Source organism: Chiloscyllium plagiosum, chromosome 28, assembly GCF_004010195.1.
Source record: "Chiloscyllium plagiosum isolate BGI_BamShark_2017 chromosome 28, ASM401019v2, whole genome shotgun sequence".
NCBI lineage: Eukaryota > Metazoa > Chordata > Chondrichthyes > Orectolobiformes > Hemiscylliidae > Chiloscyllium > Chiloscyllium plagiosum.
The window spans coordinates 45,090,030-45,109,602 of record NC_057737.1 but is presented as its reverse complement, the minus strand read 5'-3'; the positions used below and the strand labels follow the sequence as shown (position 1 = coordinate 45,109,602).

General features: G+C 42.7%; 1 protein-coding gene across 1 annotated transcript in view; it reads right to left on the bottom strand.

Annotated features, from left to right (window-relative positions):
* The window catches only part of mybbp1a (MYB binding protein (P160) 1a), a 99,713-nt gene that overhangs the window by 63,624 nt on the left and 16,516 nt on the right, over positions 1–19,573 (bottom strand). The window contains exons 6-12 of the mRNA XM_043718931.1: positions 17,360–17,550; positions 16,098–16,265; positions 12,945–13,062; positions 7,771–8,060; positions 6,272–6,382; positions 5,281–5,406; positions 4,859–5,065 (exon numbers count right to left, since the gene is read on the bottom strand). Coding sequence (XP_043574866.1) covers positions 4,859–5,065; positions 5,281–5,406; positions 6,272–6,382; positions 7,771–8,060; positions 12,945–13,062; positions 16,098–16,265; positions 17,360–17,550 — 1,211 coding nt within the window. The remainder of the gene's footprint in view (positions 1–4,858; positions 5,066–5,280; positions 5,407–6,271; positions 6,383–7,770; positions 8,061–12,944; positions 13,063–16,097; positions 16,266–17,359; positions 17,551–19,573) is intronic.

Here is a 19,573-nt window from a genome sequence, read left to right as displayed (position 1 = left end):
GTCCAACACCACCCTTAAAACATTGTCCAACACTGACCTTCCCCTCGTCCCCATTTCCGTCTAACACCGCTCCCCGCTCGCCCCCAACCCCGTTCAACCTTTTGACAGGTTCCATCTTTGCCCTTTACAGGACAATGTTAGAGATTATCTGGGGAAGGGGAGTTTGGGGTACACACGTGTGTAGAACTCCAGGGAAAGTGTGGGGAGGGAGAGAAGGGGTGGGAGGTCATTTAGAGACAGTGCCAGCACTCCCATAAGTCTAGGACTGTTCTCAGTCTTTTAATTACTGTAAACAAAAGGCTCACTCAGTGTTGGACACACGTCTTTGATGTAATATTTCTGTCGTAACCTTGAGATCTCCTTTGGATAATCCGATTTTCGGATATTTGGCATTGGAGTAATCGAGGTTCCTCTGTATCTAGTGAACTGGCCCCAACAGCTTCCTGGGGGAGAGAATTCCACAGGTTCACTACTCTGAGTGAAGAAATCTTCCTCCTCTCCGTCCTGGATGGCTTACCTCTTATTCTTAGATTGTGACCCCTTGTTCTGGACTTCTCCAACATTGACAACATTCTTCCCGCGTTTAGCCTGACCAGTCCCATCAGGATTTTATATTGTTCTGTGAGACCTCTCCCCCCAGTTCTTCTAAATTCCAGCGAACACAAGCCCAGTCAATTCAGTCTTTCCTCATATGTTAGTCCTGCCATCCCATGAATCAGACTGGTGAATCCCTCAATAGCAAGAATGTCCTTCTTCAGACGAGGAGATCTAAACTGCACACAATACTCAAGTTGTGGGACTGGGAACCAGAAGAGAAAACAAGTAGGCAGCGAGGTGGAGACTAGAGACTGTAAGAATCATGAAGGTAGCATTAATAAAAAGGAAAGAGTAGGCAGAGAGCGGATAAGCGCAAAAGAACTGGTGGCCTGAAATACATCTACTTTAATGCAAGTAGTATAGTGTATAAGGCAGATGAGCTGAGGGCTTGGATTGGTGCCTGGGAGTATGACGTTATTGCAATCACAGAGACTTGGTTGAAGGAAGGGCATGATGACTGGCAACTAAATGTTCCAGGAGATAGACACATTAGACAGGACTGGGAGGGAGGTAAAAAGGGGGGGGCGAGTTCCGCAATTGCTGGTCAGGGATGATATCACAGCTGTGCTAAAGGAGGACACTATGGAGGTCGTGGGTAGTGAGGCATTATGGGTGGAGCTGAGAAATAAGAAGGGTGCGGTTACACTGTTGGGGCTATATTACAGACCTCCCAACAGTGAGCGTGAGGCAGAAGAACAAATAGGTAAACAAATTATGGAAAGATGTAGAAGTAATAGGGTAGTGATGATGGGAGATTTATATTTTCCCAACATTGACTGTGATACACTTAGCGTCAGAGGTCTGGATGGGATAGAATTTGTAAGAAGCGTCCAGGAGAGTTTTCCAGAGCAGTATGTCAATAGTCCAACGAGGGAAGGGGTCATATTGGACCTGGTACTGGGGAACGAGCCAGGACAAGTGGGAGAAGTTGCAGTGGAGGATTTCTTTGGGAACAGTGACCACAATTCTGTAAGTTTTAGAATACTCATAGATAAAGATGAGAGTGGTCCGAAGGGAAGAGTAATAAACTGGGCCAAGGCCAATTATATTAAAATTAGCTAGGAGCTCAGAAATGTGGATTGAAACAGCTATTTGAAGGGAAGTTCACATTTGATATGTGGGGGTCTTTCAAAGATAGGTTAACGGCAGTGCAGAATAGGCATGTCCCATTGAAGGCAAAAAAATAAGAAGGGCAAGATTCATGAACCGTGGATGACAGGAGAAATTATACAACTAGACAAGAGAAAAAGGAAAGCGTACATAAGGTCTAGGCAGCTAAGAACAGAAAAGGCCCTGGAGGAATATTGGAAGAGTAGGACAAGTCTTAAATGAGGAATCAAGCAGGCTAAAAGAGGTCATGAAATAGCTTTAGCAAGCAGAATTAAGGAGAATCCAAAAGCATTTTATTCTTATATAAAAAGCAAGTGGGTAACTAGAGAAAGGATTGGTCCATTAAAGGATAATGAAGGAAGGCTGTGTGTCGAATCTGAGAGAATGGGCGAGATTCTGAATGATTACTTTGCATCAGTGTTCACTGAGGAGAGGAACATGATGAATGTTGAGATTAGAGATAGAAGTTTGATTAGTCTAGATCACGTTGACATAAGTAGGGAAGAGGTGTTTGGTGGGCTACAGGTTATTAAGGTGGACAAATCCCCAGGACCGGATGGGATTTATCTCAGGTTGCTGAGGGAGGCGAGAGAGAAAATAGCTGGGGCCCTGACAGATATCTTTGTGGCATCCTTAAACACACGTGAGGTGCAGGAGGACTGGAAGGTTGCTCATGTTGTCCCCCTGTACAAAAAGGGTAGTAGGGAAATTCCGGGTAACTACAGACCAGTGAGCCTAACATCGGTGGTATGAAAGTTGCTGGAGAGGGTACTGAAGGATAGGATCTATTTATATTTAGAAAAGAATGGGCTTATCAGTGATAGGCAACACAGTTTTGTGCGGGGGAGATCGTGCCTTACCAACTTAATAAGAGTTCTTCGAGGAAGTGACCAAGTTGATAGAAGGAAGGAAGGGCCGTTGATGTCATATACATGGACTTTAGTAAGGTCTTTGATAAGGTTCCCCACAATACACTAATGGAGAAAGTGAAGTCACATGGTGTACAGAATGTTCTAGGTAGGTAGATAAAGAACTGGTTGAGCAACAGGAGACAGAGAGTAGTAGTTGAAGGGAGTTTCTCGGGAGAAAGGTGACCAGTGGTGTTCCACAGGGGTCAGTGTTGGGGTCACTGTTGTTTGTGATATTCATAAATGATCTGGAAGAGGGCACTGTTGGTCTGATCAGCAAGTTTGCAGATGACATGAAGATTGGTGAAGTAGCAGAAAACATAAGGGACTGTCAAAGAATACAGGAGGATATTGATAAGACTGGAGAGTTGGGCGGAAAAGTGGCAGATGGATTTCAACCAGACGAATGTGAGGTGATGCATTTAGGCAAGATTAATTCTAGAGTGAATTATACAATGAAGGGAAGAGCCTTGGGAAAAGTTGATGAGCAGAGAGATCTGGGTGCGCAGGTCCATTGTACCCTGAAGGTTGTTGCACAGGTGGATAGAGTGGTCAAGAAGGCATATAGTATGCTTGCGTTCATTGGACGGGATAGTGAGTATAAAAGCTGGCAAGTCATGTTGAAATTGTACAGGACGTTGGTTCGGCCGCATTTGGAATAGTGTGTACAATTCTGGTCGCCACATTACCAAAAGGGTGTGGACGCTTTGGAGAGGGTGCAGAGAAGGTTTACCTGGTATGTTGTCTGGTATGGAAGGTGCTAGCTACAAAGAGAAGTTGAATAGGTTAGGTTTATTTTCATTCGAAAAAAGGAGATTGAGAGGGGGACCTGATTGAGGTTTACAAAATCATGAAGGGTATAGACAGGGTGGATAGAGTCAAGCTTTTTCCCAGGGTGAAGGATTCAATAACGAGAGGTCATGCTTTCAAGGTGAGAGGTGGAAAGTTTAAGGGGGATACACGCAGCAAGTACTTTACACAGAGGGTGGTGGGTGCCTGGAACGTGTTGCCATCAGAGGTGGTAGAGGCAGGCACGGTAGATTCATTTAAGATGCGATAGATGCACGAATAGGTGGGGAGCAGAGAGATACAGATGCTTAGGAATTGACCGACAGGTTTAGACAGTACATTTGGATCGGCTCAGGCTTGGAGGGGCGAAGGGCCTGCTCCTGGGCTATAAATTTTCTTTGTTCTTTGTGTGACCTTAGCAAGGTCCTGTATGACTGCAGCAAGACAGCATTACTCCAATACTCAAATTCTCTTGCTTTAAACTTTCATATATAATTATTTTCTGAAGGCATCAGATAGTCTTCCCTCCAGCCTTCGATCATGGGGAAAGCCATTCCAGGTTTTGATCAAATTCGTCAATACCAGCTTCAGCACCTTTCTCTCCCTGAACCTACAGTATTATTTATTACAATTGCCTTTACTGAAGATTCCCTTCTTCATACCTGCCATTCTCAGACTAAGAGAAAAGCTACCTCCCCCTGATTTCAGACTACATCATCACATGATGAGACTGGCACCGTATTGCAGGACTGAGGCATTGTTGCCAGGTCAGAAGCACCACCTTTTTGGTTTGCACTTTCATTTGGGCACAGAAGATCACAAAGAGAACCATAACTGGGCAGGGGAATTCTCCTCCATCTTGTGAATGTACATCCCTCAACCAATTTCACTCGAAACAGATTGACAATCTTTTTTTTTAAGATCTCTGTATGCTCAATGTCTGTTAGGTTTGTGTACTGTTACTGCTTGACCAAGCTATAACTGTAACAGCTCAGGAACTGTCACAAACATTAATGGGGTAATAAACTATATCATTCTTTGGATATCTAATATATTCTGCTGTAAATGGAAACATTAAAAAAGGATTTGCATTGAATAGCACTTTCATTTTCAGGATGTCAAACTGCTTTATGGCTAATTAAATCTTTTTTGAATAGGGTATACACTAGCACAATGAAGGAAATGCAGTCAATTTTGTGCACAGCAAGTTCCTACTAACAGTAAGGAAATAAATGATCACATCATCTGCTTTAACTGCGCAAGTAGCATTCCTATCTATGAACAATCCAGGCACCAGAGTGTGTATTATTAGCAGAGTTTTACTACCTTGAAGGATATACATCCAGGGCAGCTGCTTAAGACAGTATTCAGGAATAACTGCACTAAAAGGCAGAGGGATAGGCCCCGATAAATGGCTTCCTATGGTTCAACTTAATTAGGTTTGGGTTACATACCGGCTCCAGGCTTCTCTCTGCTCTTGTGTAAAGGGTCGGATAAGTCTGATTGAGTTAGTCTTTGACAGCAGGGAATCGGCGTAACAAACAACAGAGTCGATCCACAATTTTCCATCTGCTTTAAATCCTAGCGTGCGTTTTTCATTGCGGTCAATTGATTTGGTGGAGTTGCCCAGCAGAGGTAGAGTATTCAGATGGTTCAACAGACTAGGGACATCAAAAACATACACACCTTAAATATGCAAAATGTGTAACTGTGGATATAAAACAATGTGCCATGAGTGATGTGGAGGAAGAGGTGGGAAGCAACCTCCTCCTAAAGGTATATTAATTTTAAGCTCTCAGGAAATCTTGAAATAAAAAGAAGATAAAACTGCATTTGTTTTTGATGCATGGTACAGTCAAAGTCCCTAAAACCTTACCTAAAGAAAGAATTTGCAATTGTATTCTGGGTAGATAGGCTCAGAGGAATGGATGGTGTCAGCTCAGTCTCTGGGATATCAAGTGTTTGTTGTTCAGTTACAAAAAAGGCGTGGAAGAAAATGAACCTGGATCCAAAAAGATTTAAAGGTATTAGTTTAGTTCCAAACACAGAATCATACAACATGGAAAAAGACTCTTTCATCCAACTAGTTCATGCTGACCAAATTTCCCAAACTAAAGTAGACCCACTTGCCTGCATTTGACCCATAGCCTCTGAATGTTTCCTCTTCACATACCTCAAAAGTCTTTTAAAAGGTTGTACACAAGGAGAATGAGATGGCACAAAGGCAAGAGAAACAAGACTGTGCAAACTAGGGCATATGCAGAAGGAAGTGGACAGCAAACAAAAGTGCACAGATGAAAGAGTGGGAGAAAACACAGAGGATAGATTATGCACCTCCTAGACTTCAGTGAGTGAACTGCACTGAAATAGCAAAGACCCCAAGCCCCAGATAAGGAAGGAAGGTAGTTTCTCTAAACACCTGGGCTAGTATAGTCACTCCATTCCGGAGCACTATGAATATCATCACTGGAAGCAACTGCTAAGTGAACCTTGCAGCAGCGAGGCCTTTCCTCCATGTATTTCTTTGGTGGAAATAGTCTTTTCCACATAGTTAGTTTTGTTTCCCCAGCCACAATAACTGCTCAGACCTAAATACCTTTAATAGTTTAGTAAAAGAAAGGTTCACATCTCGCCAATTGAGAAGCAGCATGGACAGAGGTTCAGCTATCTCCCCCTCACCAAATAAGACAGAACACATCAGATACAGAATATCAGACCAACTTGGCACTTGACCTGCTGCTCCTTGCCTATTCATGGCCACAACAATCTCTTGGGAATGAATTAAGTTGAAATTGAGGTGGTGAAATTTACAGTGGGCAAGTCCTGAAAAGCTCCATTATGTACAGCCTCATGCATTTCCTTCTGACCTGGTAATGTCCATAACCAGGTCCTCTTCTTTCTTCACTTTATTATCAGACACAATTGAGGTTAGCCTTGCAACCATCCACATTTGTAGCCTTGTCACTGAGTGTTGCATTCTGTAAAATATCAGAGGCATAGTCAATACAAGCAGTTTAAGCATGACTTACCAACTCTTTTTTTCTTACCCACCTGTCAGACAGATAGACAACAGACCCAGAATGCAGCCGGCGGTGGGAGTGGGTAAGCAATCACAGATATGTGGAAATTAGCAGCAAACGTAGGACATTCAGTCCATCAAGCCCACTCCAAATTCCAACAAAATCCTCTATCTCAATGCCTTATTCCCATGCTCTCCCCATTCCCCAAGATGCACCATACTCTGGAAATAGCAGCAGGGCATTCAGCCTATCAAGCCTGCTCCTGTCAGTCAATATGATTATGACTGAACAGCAACTTTAACGTCACACTCTTGAGATCTCCCCATACCCTGTGATGCACTTAGTAATGCAAAATGCATTTCTTTGTTAAATATACAAAGACTTGGTCTCCATAGTCTTATGGAATACGTTAAGTCTGATTTCTCTACACAGATTCTGCCAGACCTGCTGAGCTTTTCCAGCAATTCCTGTTTCGTTACCCCTGTGACTTTATTTCGAGACTTGAAATCTGTCTCAACCCCCAAATGAGAGGAGGGAGCAGTGGGGTGGGAGAAAGGCTGTGTGCCTTGGGTTCCTGAACCGCACATTGGGAACATCCTGCCTTAAGGTGTGCCTTGACAGAGGAAAGCAAGGAACAATGGAGAGCAGTGGCGAGTCGTAGGATTGGCATTTAGGAGCTTGGGGCCAGCGTAGCTAACTGGTTTTGCTTTTAGCAACATTGGAGAAAAGCAGGGGTTCTTACTTTTGAACCAGACACTCAAATTTTATCTCAGTTAGGAATTCTGACTCCTCCATTCTGATTTTTTGGCATCATTCATCAGTTTTGACACAGTTACATACTGCAGGGAGACTGAAACTTTAATAATTCAGACATACAAAGGACATCTTTGGTTCTAAATGACCATGTTGACAGCACAATTGCCAGATCACTTAATCCGACTCTCTTCAATTTATCTTTGATATTCACGCACATGCAGAATGCACTCGTTGGTGGTTTAATCCTGGGGTCTCGACAACAATCCCATCCCCTACACTCCAGCCTCCCTCCCATGGCCTGTCCAAGTGGTTTCTTATTTCCTCAACCAAAAGCTGGTCATCCCATTTGGGGACTAGCAACTGACAGTACGGCTGAACCTGGATATGGTGAAGAGGCCGGAATTAGATAAGTGCTGTGATCTCAGCGATTTGAATGGCTGGGAGGAGAGAATTAAGCTTCTTGAATGATCCAAGCTGAGAAGGTCACAGGCTTGCTTGCCATAGCAAGTTTGGCTCTCTAGTCATCTTGTGCTATCTCCTGCTTAAATGCGGAATCATGGGGTGCTCCATTGAACACTTACACAACTTACAGGTCAGGTTGTTGCTTGTCCTCCTTCTGTCGTTTGGTGCTGAAATCCATGCAAGCTTCAAGGTCTGGATTGATGAACATATTTTTTAGCCAACTGACATAGTTCAATAAAACAGAGGGCTGTAGGTGATGGATCACGTTCCAGTGGCTAGAAATCACAGGGTAACCTTTGTTAGTGAGGCAGGAGAACTTCGTAATAACTGTGAACTGTTTCTCAGCATCTTGGATTCCTTCAAGAAAGGAGTTAACGTAGGTCTCCATTTCTGGTGCAAAACTGAACCTGTTTGACGCCTGAAAGAGAAATGTTGCAGTTAAATGATCTGATCCTCAACCAGAGGGTCACTTGGCACAATGCTGCATTACTTTCCACAGAACAAAATATGGACACATCAAAGATAATCTATCTATAGAGCCACTTCTGGTGTAGAAACATGCCCCACGACCGCAGTGTAATCATGAATATATTGAGATGATGTCTTAGACATAGTGACTAAGGGTGATCCAGCTAATACCGCAGATATAAAAGTGGACTGGCTTAATAGTAGCAAGGATGCATAGTCAGCAGCTTAACCTAGGGTCAGTTGGGCTGCTCAGCCTGAGTTAAGGCCAGGTTGTGGCCAGGGGAATAAAGTTGTGGTGGAGCCTGATGACAGTGGTTTTGGACACTCAATAATTAATTGGAAAAAATCTCAGTACATCCACATCAGAACGTCAGGTGAGTAATCTGGCATGGCAGAGGTAGTAGTTTATTTTTAGAAGAACTGAAGAGGACAGCGTGGTAGTTCAGTGGTTAGCACTGGTGTCTCACAGCGCCAGGGACCTGGGTTCGATTCCAGCATCCCTCTGCATGGAATTTGCATACTGTCCCCAATTCTGCATGGTGCTCCATTTTCCTCCCCCAGTCCAAAGATGTGCAGCTAATGGATTAGCCATGGGAAACGCAGGGTTACAGGAATTGGGTGGACAGAACGTCAGTGTAGACTTGATGGGCCAAATTGCCTGCTTCCATACTAGGGATTCTATGAGAAACCACATGGGGCATATCACTGCAGAGCTGCTTTGGTCACTAATACACTCGATTCCACCTACACACCACAGCAGAAACTGGAATAATTTCTTTGGGCCAGATTGTACAGCTGAAACTTTGGTTGATCAGAAAAGAAACCTGAAACTTCGGGTCTTAAGCGGAGATAGTTTGTCAACTCTGGTGCTCTTTAATTTTTTTTAAATTTCTTATATCTAACTGGACCACAGAACTCTGGAATTGCTTTGTACTTACTTCTACAACTATTCAAGGTGCTTAGTGCAGTTAATAAGTAAAACTACAATGAAAAGTTTAATGCAGCGCACAGGACAGTTGGCAGTTGACAGTAAACCACAAGTTCAGTTAATATAGGTCTCCACACAGCCACAAAATGGAGATGACTTCCTGCATTCAATTCAAAGGTCAACCAGTTTAGCCCAGACGATTTTATTGTGAGACCAGCTGCAACCATCTAGATAGGTGAGGTTTTGCTTCACACAGAAGCAGCAAGGCAATGGGTTATACAATTCAGGGCTGCGAGTAAGTGTCGAGGAATCCACATTCTGGGCCTGAACAAATTCCTTTTCAAATTTACTCCATTCTCTGTGGCTTTCATGCTTGGCCCAAGATTGCTTACCTGGCCATCAATGTCTGGCAAGACTTGACTGCAGATTGAATGAATGTCTTTGTGCACTAGTTACTTTCCTCCATGGGTTATACACCCATTTTTACATTAGCTGATTTATTAGCCTTGGCTTAGTAGTAGCCCCACTGCAAAAATGAACACAATTCCTAAACTAGCACGGAGCACTGTCAGCCAATCTCTTGACCAACACTGCACAAAACAGATGGTCTGGTTGTTTCCCACATTACTACAGAGGCTACTGTTGAAGTACTGGTTTGGCAACAAAATACTCTGGGAAGCCCCGAGGTTGCACAAGTACAAGTTTTTAAAAAAAGATTCTTGTTGCGCCTACTAGCCTTACCATAGCAAGGGAGCAATGGGGTGGGGGGTGAGGAGGGTAGATTTATCAGAGCAAAGACGGGTTTGACCATTGTTGCCTCAGAGGTCATAGTCCTATTTGGGGTCCTGATTCCTACTTTGGGAAGCCCGGCTCCACCATTCCAACATTGGATGGAGGAAGTCTGTATTAGATTTTTGTTTTTATTTTCTGGGGAGCAGACTCTTGCCAACAACTTCATTATTTAGCTTTGAGAAAAGGAAACCGATTGCACAGTGTCTATATGCCCTGTCCAATTCATGCCAGCTCCTTGCTGTGTGGGGAACCCTGTATTGCGGCCACAGCATTGTAAAGATTAAACAGGAAAGGGGGCCATTTCCTTTCATACAAGGTGTACTCTTAGAGTCCCACAATAAAACATTCTATCTGTTCTGCTGAGTGCTGATCGAAGCAACTGTCTCCTCAAATTTTTACATCTTAACCACTCAGACTGTAACCACACTGGTGAAGTAGTTTCAGCAAGGGGATCTCATTGGTTAACCAGCAGCTCCTGCAGCAATGAGATAACCATCTCTTACCTCCCAGACGCTTTGCTCACTCGGGTCTCAGGCCGCAAGCGGCCTGCAGGTCATACACCGAGTGCTTGCAGGGATAATGTAAAAATGCACATTTCAATGAAAGAGTCAGAAAGAAAGTTTAAAGGCCTTATGCTAATTTCTATAAAGGTCACTGAAGATCTTCACAAGTCACTACACTGAATCTGTAATTATAACCACAATGTGCATGCTGTCAGGTACCATTTGGAAAGAGAAAGGAAATACATTATAAAGGGCAGATTGCTGCAAATTGTTAGAAACAGTGTGGTGGCCTCCAACAAACTCCAAGTATTTCCCTTCACGTTTTCTAATGCACTTTTCCCCAAGTTTACGTCAGTTGTCCTTTGAACTTTCCCATTGTCCAAAGAAATCCACCAAGCTGTTGAGAAATAAGGAACAAATGCCTTTCCTCCTTCTTCAACGCATTCAGAGTTCCAAAACCACAGAACATCCCAAATTGATTAGAATTTTGAGGCATTCACATATGTACAGGCATTCAAACTCAGAACATTGTCTAACCATTATTTACAGTTTTATCTGTCTTTCCATGCTTTTCCTAATCTTTGCAAGCTTGAGCTGCACTTTTTCATTCATTCTAGGGATTTAGGCATTGCTGGCAAGGCAGGCACTTATTGTCCATCTCAAGTTGTACCGAAATGGCAGCGAACCAGTGCTGTCAGGTCGCAAGGCCAAGCAATGACATGGCCCTATGTTTTTAAAAATTATTTATTCTTTCATGGGGTGGCAAGGCTAGTATTTATCACCCATCTCTAAATGCCCATGAATTGGAGTGGCTTACTTGGCCTTTTCAGAGGGCATTCTAATAATCTAGCACATTGATTTGGGTTTGGAGTCACATGTAGGCCAGGTCAAGAATAACAGCTTCCTTTCTGAAAGGGCATTAGTGAAACAGATGGGTTTTTATGATGGTGTCATGGTCATCATTATTGATTTATTCTTTTAAAATTTTCAAGTTTTTAAAAATTGAATTCAAATTCTTCCAGTTGCTAGGGTGTGATTTGGATATATATCGCCAAAGGCTTCAAATTACTAACTCTCCGTAACTCCTTTGTGGATGGGCAAGAAGCAAATTGGACAGGTTCAAAGAGTAGGCTTGTAATTTAAAGAGGACATGCATTAAATCAGGGCAGCAATTATCACCCAATTAATGTCATTCCATTACCATCGACCAAAACAGAGGGGCCATTTTACTCACTTGGCCCTTCTGAAACTCAAAGGCTATCAAACTCAATACTGATATCTTCTTCCAATATCCCCAAGTGTAAAAAAAATATTTACAGAGGGAATTAAAGTCCTCAAAACTGACAAAGTAACTTAATTACATCTTTTTAAGTATATCCCCTCAAAAGAAATGTCCTCTTTATGATTTCATGGCCACCATTATTGAGGCTAGTTTTCAATTCCAGATTTATATTACCTGAGTTTAAAATTTTCCCCATATGTCATGGTGGGTTTTAAACATTAGCCTGAGATTGGGATTCACTGGTTCAATTATCAAGAGAACACTGTAGAGCTATTTGAAACTCTAAAGATTGAGAAGAGTGAATAATGCTGGGCCGGAGCACCAATTTCCAAATATTTACGTGATACCACAGACCAATGGAGTTCACAATGACAGGTAATTGCTTTAGTTCCTCTAAAAACCTAGAATTTCCACCATCATAGTGTCATGGTCACTGAGAAATACAGCACAGAAACAGACCCTTTGGTCCAACCATTCCATGCCGAACATATTCCCAAACTAAACTAGTTTCACCCACCGATGTCTGGCCCCTATCCCTTTCCTATTCATGTACCCATCCAAATGTCTTTTAAACATTGTAACTGTACCCGCATCCACCACTTCCTCAGGAAGTTCATTCCACATGCGAACCACCCTGTGTGTAAAGATTTTGCCACTCATGTCTCTTTTAAATCTTTCTTCTCTCACCTTAAAAATACATCCCCTAGACTTGAAATTCCCATCCTAGGGAAAAGACACCTTCCATTAACCTTATCTTCACTCATGATTGTATAAATCTCTCTAAGGTGACCCCTCAACCTCCTACATTCCAGTGAAAAAAAGTCACAGCTTTCTTTATAACTCAAACCTTCCATACCCTGGTAAATATCCTGGTAAATCTCTTCTGAACTCCTTCTAGCTTAATAATTAATGCTGTTTCATCAAAGCTGCATTTGCCTCATATAACAATAATAGTGACCATGGAACCATCAGACTGTGACAAAGAGGACATTTTTTTGGAGGGCATTGGAGTTAGTTCAGAGAAGGTTCACAATGTGATTCAAGGTTTGCAGAAATTTTCCTGAGGGAGAGATTGAGTAGGTTAGACCTGTACTCAGTGGAGCTTAGAAGAATAAGAGGTAACATCTTTGAAAGATGGAGGATTCTTAGAGGACTTGATAGGATAGATGCTGATCTCACAATACACATTTGCCTGCTGCATTTCCTACAACAGTCATTTTATCTCAAAAGTACTAGTTGTAAAGTATTTTGGGGTATCTTGATGTCATGAAAAGCACAACATATTTTCAATGTAGAATTCGCACACCATGAAACAAAGTTGGGTCATACCGGAGTTGAAACCACATGGTTCCCATATTGTCGCATCACCTGTCCTGTCAGAACAAGTATAAGTTGGGGCAATGTTAGGAATGGTAATACTGCACCAAGTAACCGGAAACACAAGAAGCTGAAAGGTAAAAATAAATAAATCTGCCGTTAAAAAAGAGACAGCGCAGTTATTTTTAAGGCTAGCAAATTAATTCATCAGCAATACGTCATGATCAAAACATACAAAATAAAAACACTTTTATCTACTTTGCTGATTTTTATTTTTGCCCATTGGTCTTCAAAAGAATGAGAGTTGGTTTTATTGATATCTACGAGATCCTGAGGGGAGTTGACAAGGTTATCGCTGAAAGAATGTTTCCACTTGCAGGAGAGACGAGAACCAGGAGACACATTTAAAGATGGAGATGAGAAGGACTGCTCCCCCCACCCCCCACTAATGTTTTGAATCTGGAACTCACTGTTCTTCACAGAACAATGGAGGCGGGATCACTGAATACCTTTTAAGACAGAGGCAGATTGATTCTTGTCTAATGAAGGAGTCAAAGGGTATCAGGAACTGGCAGGAAACGGCAGTTAATATCACAATCGTATCAGGTTGCGATATGGCCTACTCCTCGTCCTATTCGTATGCAGGTCTACATTTTCCCATGAAACAATTTCTGTGGTGGGATTAAAGGAATTCTCTCAAATTTGAGCTTGTTCCTCCTGATGGAAAGTCACATCCTGAAATATTAACTCCCACCCTCAGATGCGGCCAGCCTGGCTTTATTTCAGATTTCCGTATATATCTTTTAGAAAAATACTTTCTCCAATGTTGCTCAACGGCCACCTACAGCTTGGCTGTAATTGTGTGCTTCTCATTTGGCCAGTCTATTTATTTCTATGGCTCACGATAGGCAAAGGGGTCATTGTAACTGGTAGCAAAGTGTCACAATCTGAGATTAATTGTAACCATTTATGTAATGATGAGAGGGCAAACTTAATAGTGTTTAAAGTTCAGGCTCAAAGCCAATGCCTTTTTTTCTTCCTGTATTTTAAAAAAAAACAATAGTTAAGACACAAAATCAAGCATTTTGAGCATATGCATATGTTAGACATGTCAGAGAGGGACTGAAACACAAGATTCTTTGCCATGTTAGGTCCTCAGGGCTACCACTGCTTTGCCATTGTGAAACATGCAGGAAGGACCAAAATCCAAAACACAGACCTTAACACTCACCACTGTTTCACCAGTGCTGTCTGATTCCCCTCCTGGCCCATAAAACACAGGGAGAGTTTTAGAGTCAGACTCTTCAGTTTGCTAAGAAACCAATGGTTAAATATATAGTGAAGGTGATGTCTAAGTTCTGACATCCTGGAGTTTGTGCCTTATGCATCACTGAATTCCCTCTTTGCTGTCAAGTTTAAAATTCATCAAAACAACTTGCAAACTCAAGTCTCCAATGAATGACCTACAGAGGAACCTCGATTATCCAAAGGACACGGGCGGGGAGTATTTTGATTGGTTAATCAAATGCCGGATAATCGATGCAGGATAACATAGTTTAGCCAAGCATTGGGACCTTGTGATCTTGTCTGGATAATCTGAAATTTGGATAAACGAATGCCAGTTAATCGAGGTTCCTCTGTACACTGAATGCTCTTTTACAAAGTGTTATTCACTTAATGACTTGGGGAGCAAAGCATGTCAAGCTGTGCACAAAGAAGCTTGATTTTTTTTTAAAGTATGTGCTGTCAAACAGTGTGAGTTGTTCTCCACCTGGCGAATTGTGGCTGCTTAATTTTTTTTAAATATTGCATGTTGACTCTAGTTTCTAGGAAAACTAGAGCGTCTGGGTGTTTGTAGCTCTCCCTGCCATATTAAGTCAGTCTATTTTAGGCAGTTGTACGAGTGTGGTTTTGCTAGAAATTGATTACAGCTGTGGATTTGAAAACTTGCATCTTTCAGAGCAACTGTACTAAGGTGGCACAGTGGTTAGCACTGTTGCCTCATAGCACCAGAGACCCAGGTTCAATTCCTGACTCAGGCGACTGACTGTGTGGAGTTTGCACGTTCTCCCCGTGTCTGCGTGGGTTTCCTCCGGGGGCTCCGGTTTCCTCCCACAGTCACAAAGATGTGCAGGTCAGGTGAATTGGCCATGCTAAATTGCCCATAGTGTTAGGTAAGGGGTAAATGTACGGGTATGGGTGGGTTGCGCTTTGGCGGGTCGGTGTGGACTTGTTGGGCCGAAAGGCCTGTTTCCACACTGTAATGTAATCTAATCTAATCTAAGGTGTATTTCCTTCTCGAAAGGTTAATTTATTAGTGGTTAACTTATGAGACTTTCACAGGTATGATGCAATGAATCAGGTCAGGCACTGAATAATAGGAGTGGAAAACTATTATTTCAACTTGGTGACAGTACAGTAACAGGTTTTTATGCATGTACAGGGGGCTGGATTTCATAGCTCCCTTTCTTCCAATCCCTGACCTTGCCTTTTGCTCTGCAAACACCAACCCCTCATCCCACTCTTCTACCTTTCCAGATCTGTACTTGCTTAAAACCTTTCACCTCTCATTTTGTCCAGTTCTGACGTAACCTGAGATGTTCAATATGTTTCTCCATGGGCAAACTAAATATTGCTAAGTTACTCTGTAACTTAGACCAAAGATGTGCAGGTCAGGTGAATTGGCCATGCTAAATTGCCCATAGTGTTAGGTAAGGGGTAAATGTAGGGGTATGGGTGGGTTGCGCTTCGGAGGGTCGGTGTGGACTTGTTGGGCCGAAGGGCCTGTTTCCACATTGTAATGTAATCTAATCTAAAACTTGTTTTCACATCAGAAATTTCAAAATGTGCTTTTCTGATTACACTGCTCAATAGTTTTTCTTGCAATTTTGTCTTGGGTGATGCTATTGGCTTTGCAATATATTGGGATTTCACCTTTAAAAGCCTGTCAATTGTTACACTAGCCGTTGATTATTGAGAGTCAGTTACATTTGCAAGTGCCTTGACAGTGAGGGGTGGGGACTGTATTGTCATGCACAAATGATAGACCAAGGCTGAATGGTCTCTCCTTCCCAGTGAGTGCAGTTGATGCAAGACCCTGCATTGGCACCTCATGTTTTGACTGCAGGCTCTTGATTGTACACTTGGATGGTCATTATCACGTACCAGTTGGGCCACTTCTGGGATTTGCACAAGCTATTCTCCACCACCTCCTTCCACAAAGTTTCAAACGTGCCTTCCTTCAAGGTAATGTGCACCAGGCTCATGACGAAAGGGGGCAGACTCTGAGACTTGTTCACAATCCTGGCAGCAATTTTCAGCAGCTCAATTAACCTGAATCAAAAGGAAGGAGAAGAAAACAATTACTCAAACATGGAACACAGCCAGACCTGGAATGGACTGTGGCATTGCCCAATTGCACTTTCAAAGGGGTGTGAAATCCTTGCTACAGAAAGATTCACAATAATAGCTCTGGGATCAGTGATGTGGATATTTTACAGAAGCTAGAGCTGTTCCCATTGGAAAGGATTCTTGAGAGGAGCTGTGGTAGAGGTGTTTAGACTGAGTGGGCAGGGCAAAACCCAAAACATTTAAGAATAAAGAACTAGAGGACACTGGTTTAAAGCGAACTGCTAACAATGTAAGGAAAACATATTTGTAGCTAGTACATGGTTAGAAACTATAATATACTTCTTGAGAGAACCTTTTGAAAAATTTATTCATGAGTTATGAGCATCACTGACTGGGCTATTGACTACTACTCATCCCTAGTTATCCTTGACAAGGTGGTGGTGAACTGCCTCCTTCAAACACTGCAATCCATGTAATGTGGGTAGACCCACAATGCCATTAAGGACCGAGTTCCAGACTTCAACCCAGCAAGTGGGGGCATAGGGGAAATGTCACACAATTAGTAACCCAGAAACCACAGGCTCATATTCTAAGGATATATTTGGATCCCACTACAGTAACTGCTGACATTTGAATTCAATAAAAATCTAGAATTTTGAAGGAGCCTCATGGTGGCCCACAGTAATCGGTAGACTCACAAATACCCACTGGGCAATTTGCAATGGACAACAAATGATGTCTTCGCCAGGAACACCCACATCCCAGGAACAAATAAAAACCTAACTTCAATTCAGGATTGCGAACTGCTTGGAGAGGAACTTGCAGCTACAGTGTGCTGAAAGCAGATTGACTTGCGGCATTCAAAGAAAGATTGGATATTTGTCTGAACAGAAAACATTTGTTGGGTTCCAAGGAAAAGATGGGGTGTGGGACAAGGCAAGCTCCTCTTGAGCTGATTGGCCTTCTCTCTGCTATAACTGTTCCATGATTGATCACACTCGATTTATCTTATGTCATCTCCCACTCCACAACCCCCTGCTCCCATCTCTTTGTAAACCTTATTGGATAATACTTACTTGGGAACATTTTCTGATGTCACAATGACAGTTGATCCAAGCAAAGTCTTTAGCTCCTGGGGATTCAGAACATTTGGGAAGCGTTGCAGTGCAACCAGCAGCAAATGTAAATGCTCTGGGCTGGTTAAGGCCAATGACAAATCTGATTTTAAGACGTCAAACAGAAACTCCTTGAAGATAGCCTCTGGGGTCTGCAGCAACAAAGTGATAATTCAAGAATGAATACTACATACCATGCTACACTATTAATTTTCTTTTTTTTTTGCCAATACAACACATTCCTTCATGACATCAGGATAAGGTGTTAATTCTTCTCTGGTATTTCAATCAAGTGGCACAGAATTTATGGCATTGCACCAGTACCAGTGTGTACAAGCCTCCTCCCCACACAGCTTCACTTAACTTAATCAGCACAATCTTCCATACTTTCAGCATACTTAGTGAGTTTCCACTTAAATGCATCTATGATGATTGTCACAATTGCCCTCTTGGTGGCAAGTTTCATATTATAATCATTCTATGGGCAAAGAGGTACCTTGGTGGATACCCTTTAGCGTTCATTCATGACATATGGATTTTGATGGCAAGAGGCCAGCGTTTACCATCCATCACTAATTTCCCTGGAAAAGGTGGTGGTGAATTGCCTTCTTGATCCACCGTTATCCCTAGGGTGTAGCAACACTCAGCGCCGTTAGGGAGTTTGAGGATTTTGACTCAGCAGCATGGACGGAATGGCAATAGATATTTCCAAGTCAGGATGGTGAGTGGCTTGGAGGAGGGTTTGCAGGTGGTGTTCCCATGTATTGGCTGCCCTTGTCCTTCTATTTTCAGACAATCCCACAACTGGAACCATTCTTTACATTTACCTAATCAATCCCCTTCATAACTTTAAAGAACTCTAATAGGTTAACACCCTGCCTCTTCTTTTCCAGAAGAAAAACCTAAACTTGTTCCACTTTCTTTATCGTTAAAATCAGAGATGTACAGCACGGAAACAGACTCTTCGGTCCAACTCGTCCATGCCGACCGGATTTGCTAAATTCATCTAGTCTCATTTGCCAACACACCCCTTAGGTCTCTTAAATTTTTCCCCTCTCACCCTAAATCTATGCCCTCTAGTTCTGGACTCCCCCACCCCAGATAAAAGAACTTGTCTATTTGCCCTATCCATGCCCCTCATGATTTTACAAACCTCCATAAGGTCACCCCTCAGCCTCCAATGCTCCAGGAAAAACAACCCCAGCCTATTCAGACTCTCCCTATACCTCAAACCCTCCAACCCTGGCGACATCCTCGTAACTTATTTCTGAATCCTTTCAAGTTTCACAACATCCTTCCTATAGTAAGGAGACCAGAACTGCACGCAATATTCCAAAATTGTGTAATGGGTGTCACTGTAACTAATGAAATTTGCAGCCCCAGGCCAGATTTGCAGGATTCACCACTTCAGAATCGATATGGAGTCTTTTGTGGACGGGTCAGCATTCAGGAGCAAGCAGACAGGTCAGGATTGTGTTGGGTATGCTATAGTGACTACCTACGAGATAGTCAAAGCGGGATCACTCCCTTCTCATCTGTCAGCGCAAGAAGTGGAGCTGATTGCCTTGACTGAGGCCTGTAAATTCACCGAGGGAAAGACAGTGGATATTTACACTGATAGCAGACATGCATTCAGGATTGTACATGATTTTGGAACCCTGTGGAAACACAGGGGCTTCTTGACCTCCACCGGAAAGCCCATCACACACCGTGGCCTGATTTCTGACCTCCTGGAAGTGGTCCTGTTGCCTAAATAAATTGTTGTGTGTAATTGTGAAGCCCACACAAAAATAACAATTTTATTTCTCAAGGTAATTCAAGTGCAGACTCAGCAGCAAAAACAGCAGCCCAGTAGCCAATAAGTGAGCAGGTCTCATTTGACGTAACGGCACTGTTCACCTCTATTGACAAAACCCTAGCCAGAGAAACAATAGCCAACCTGCTGGACATACAGAACTGACAACAGGACGTTGAACCTATCAACAAAGACGGCATACTTAAACTACTGGACTTGTGCCTCACAACACACTTCACATTCAACAACCAGATATACGAACAAATCAACGGAACACCCATGGGATCACCAATCTCGGGACTCATAGCAGAGGCACTTATGCAAAGGTTAGAACAAACAGTCCTACCACAAATTCAACACAAACTCTGGGTCAGATATGT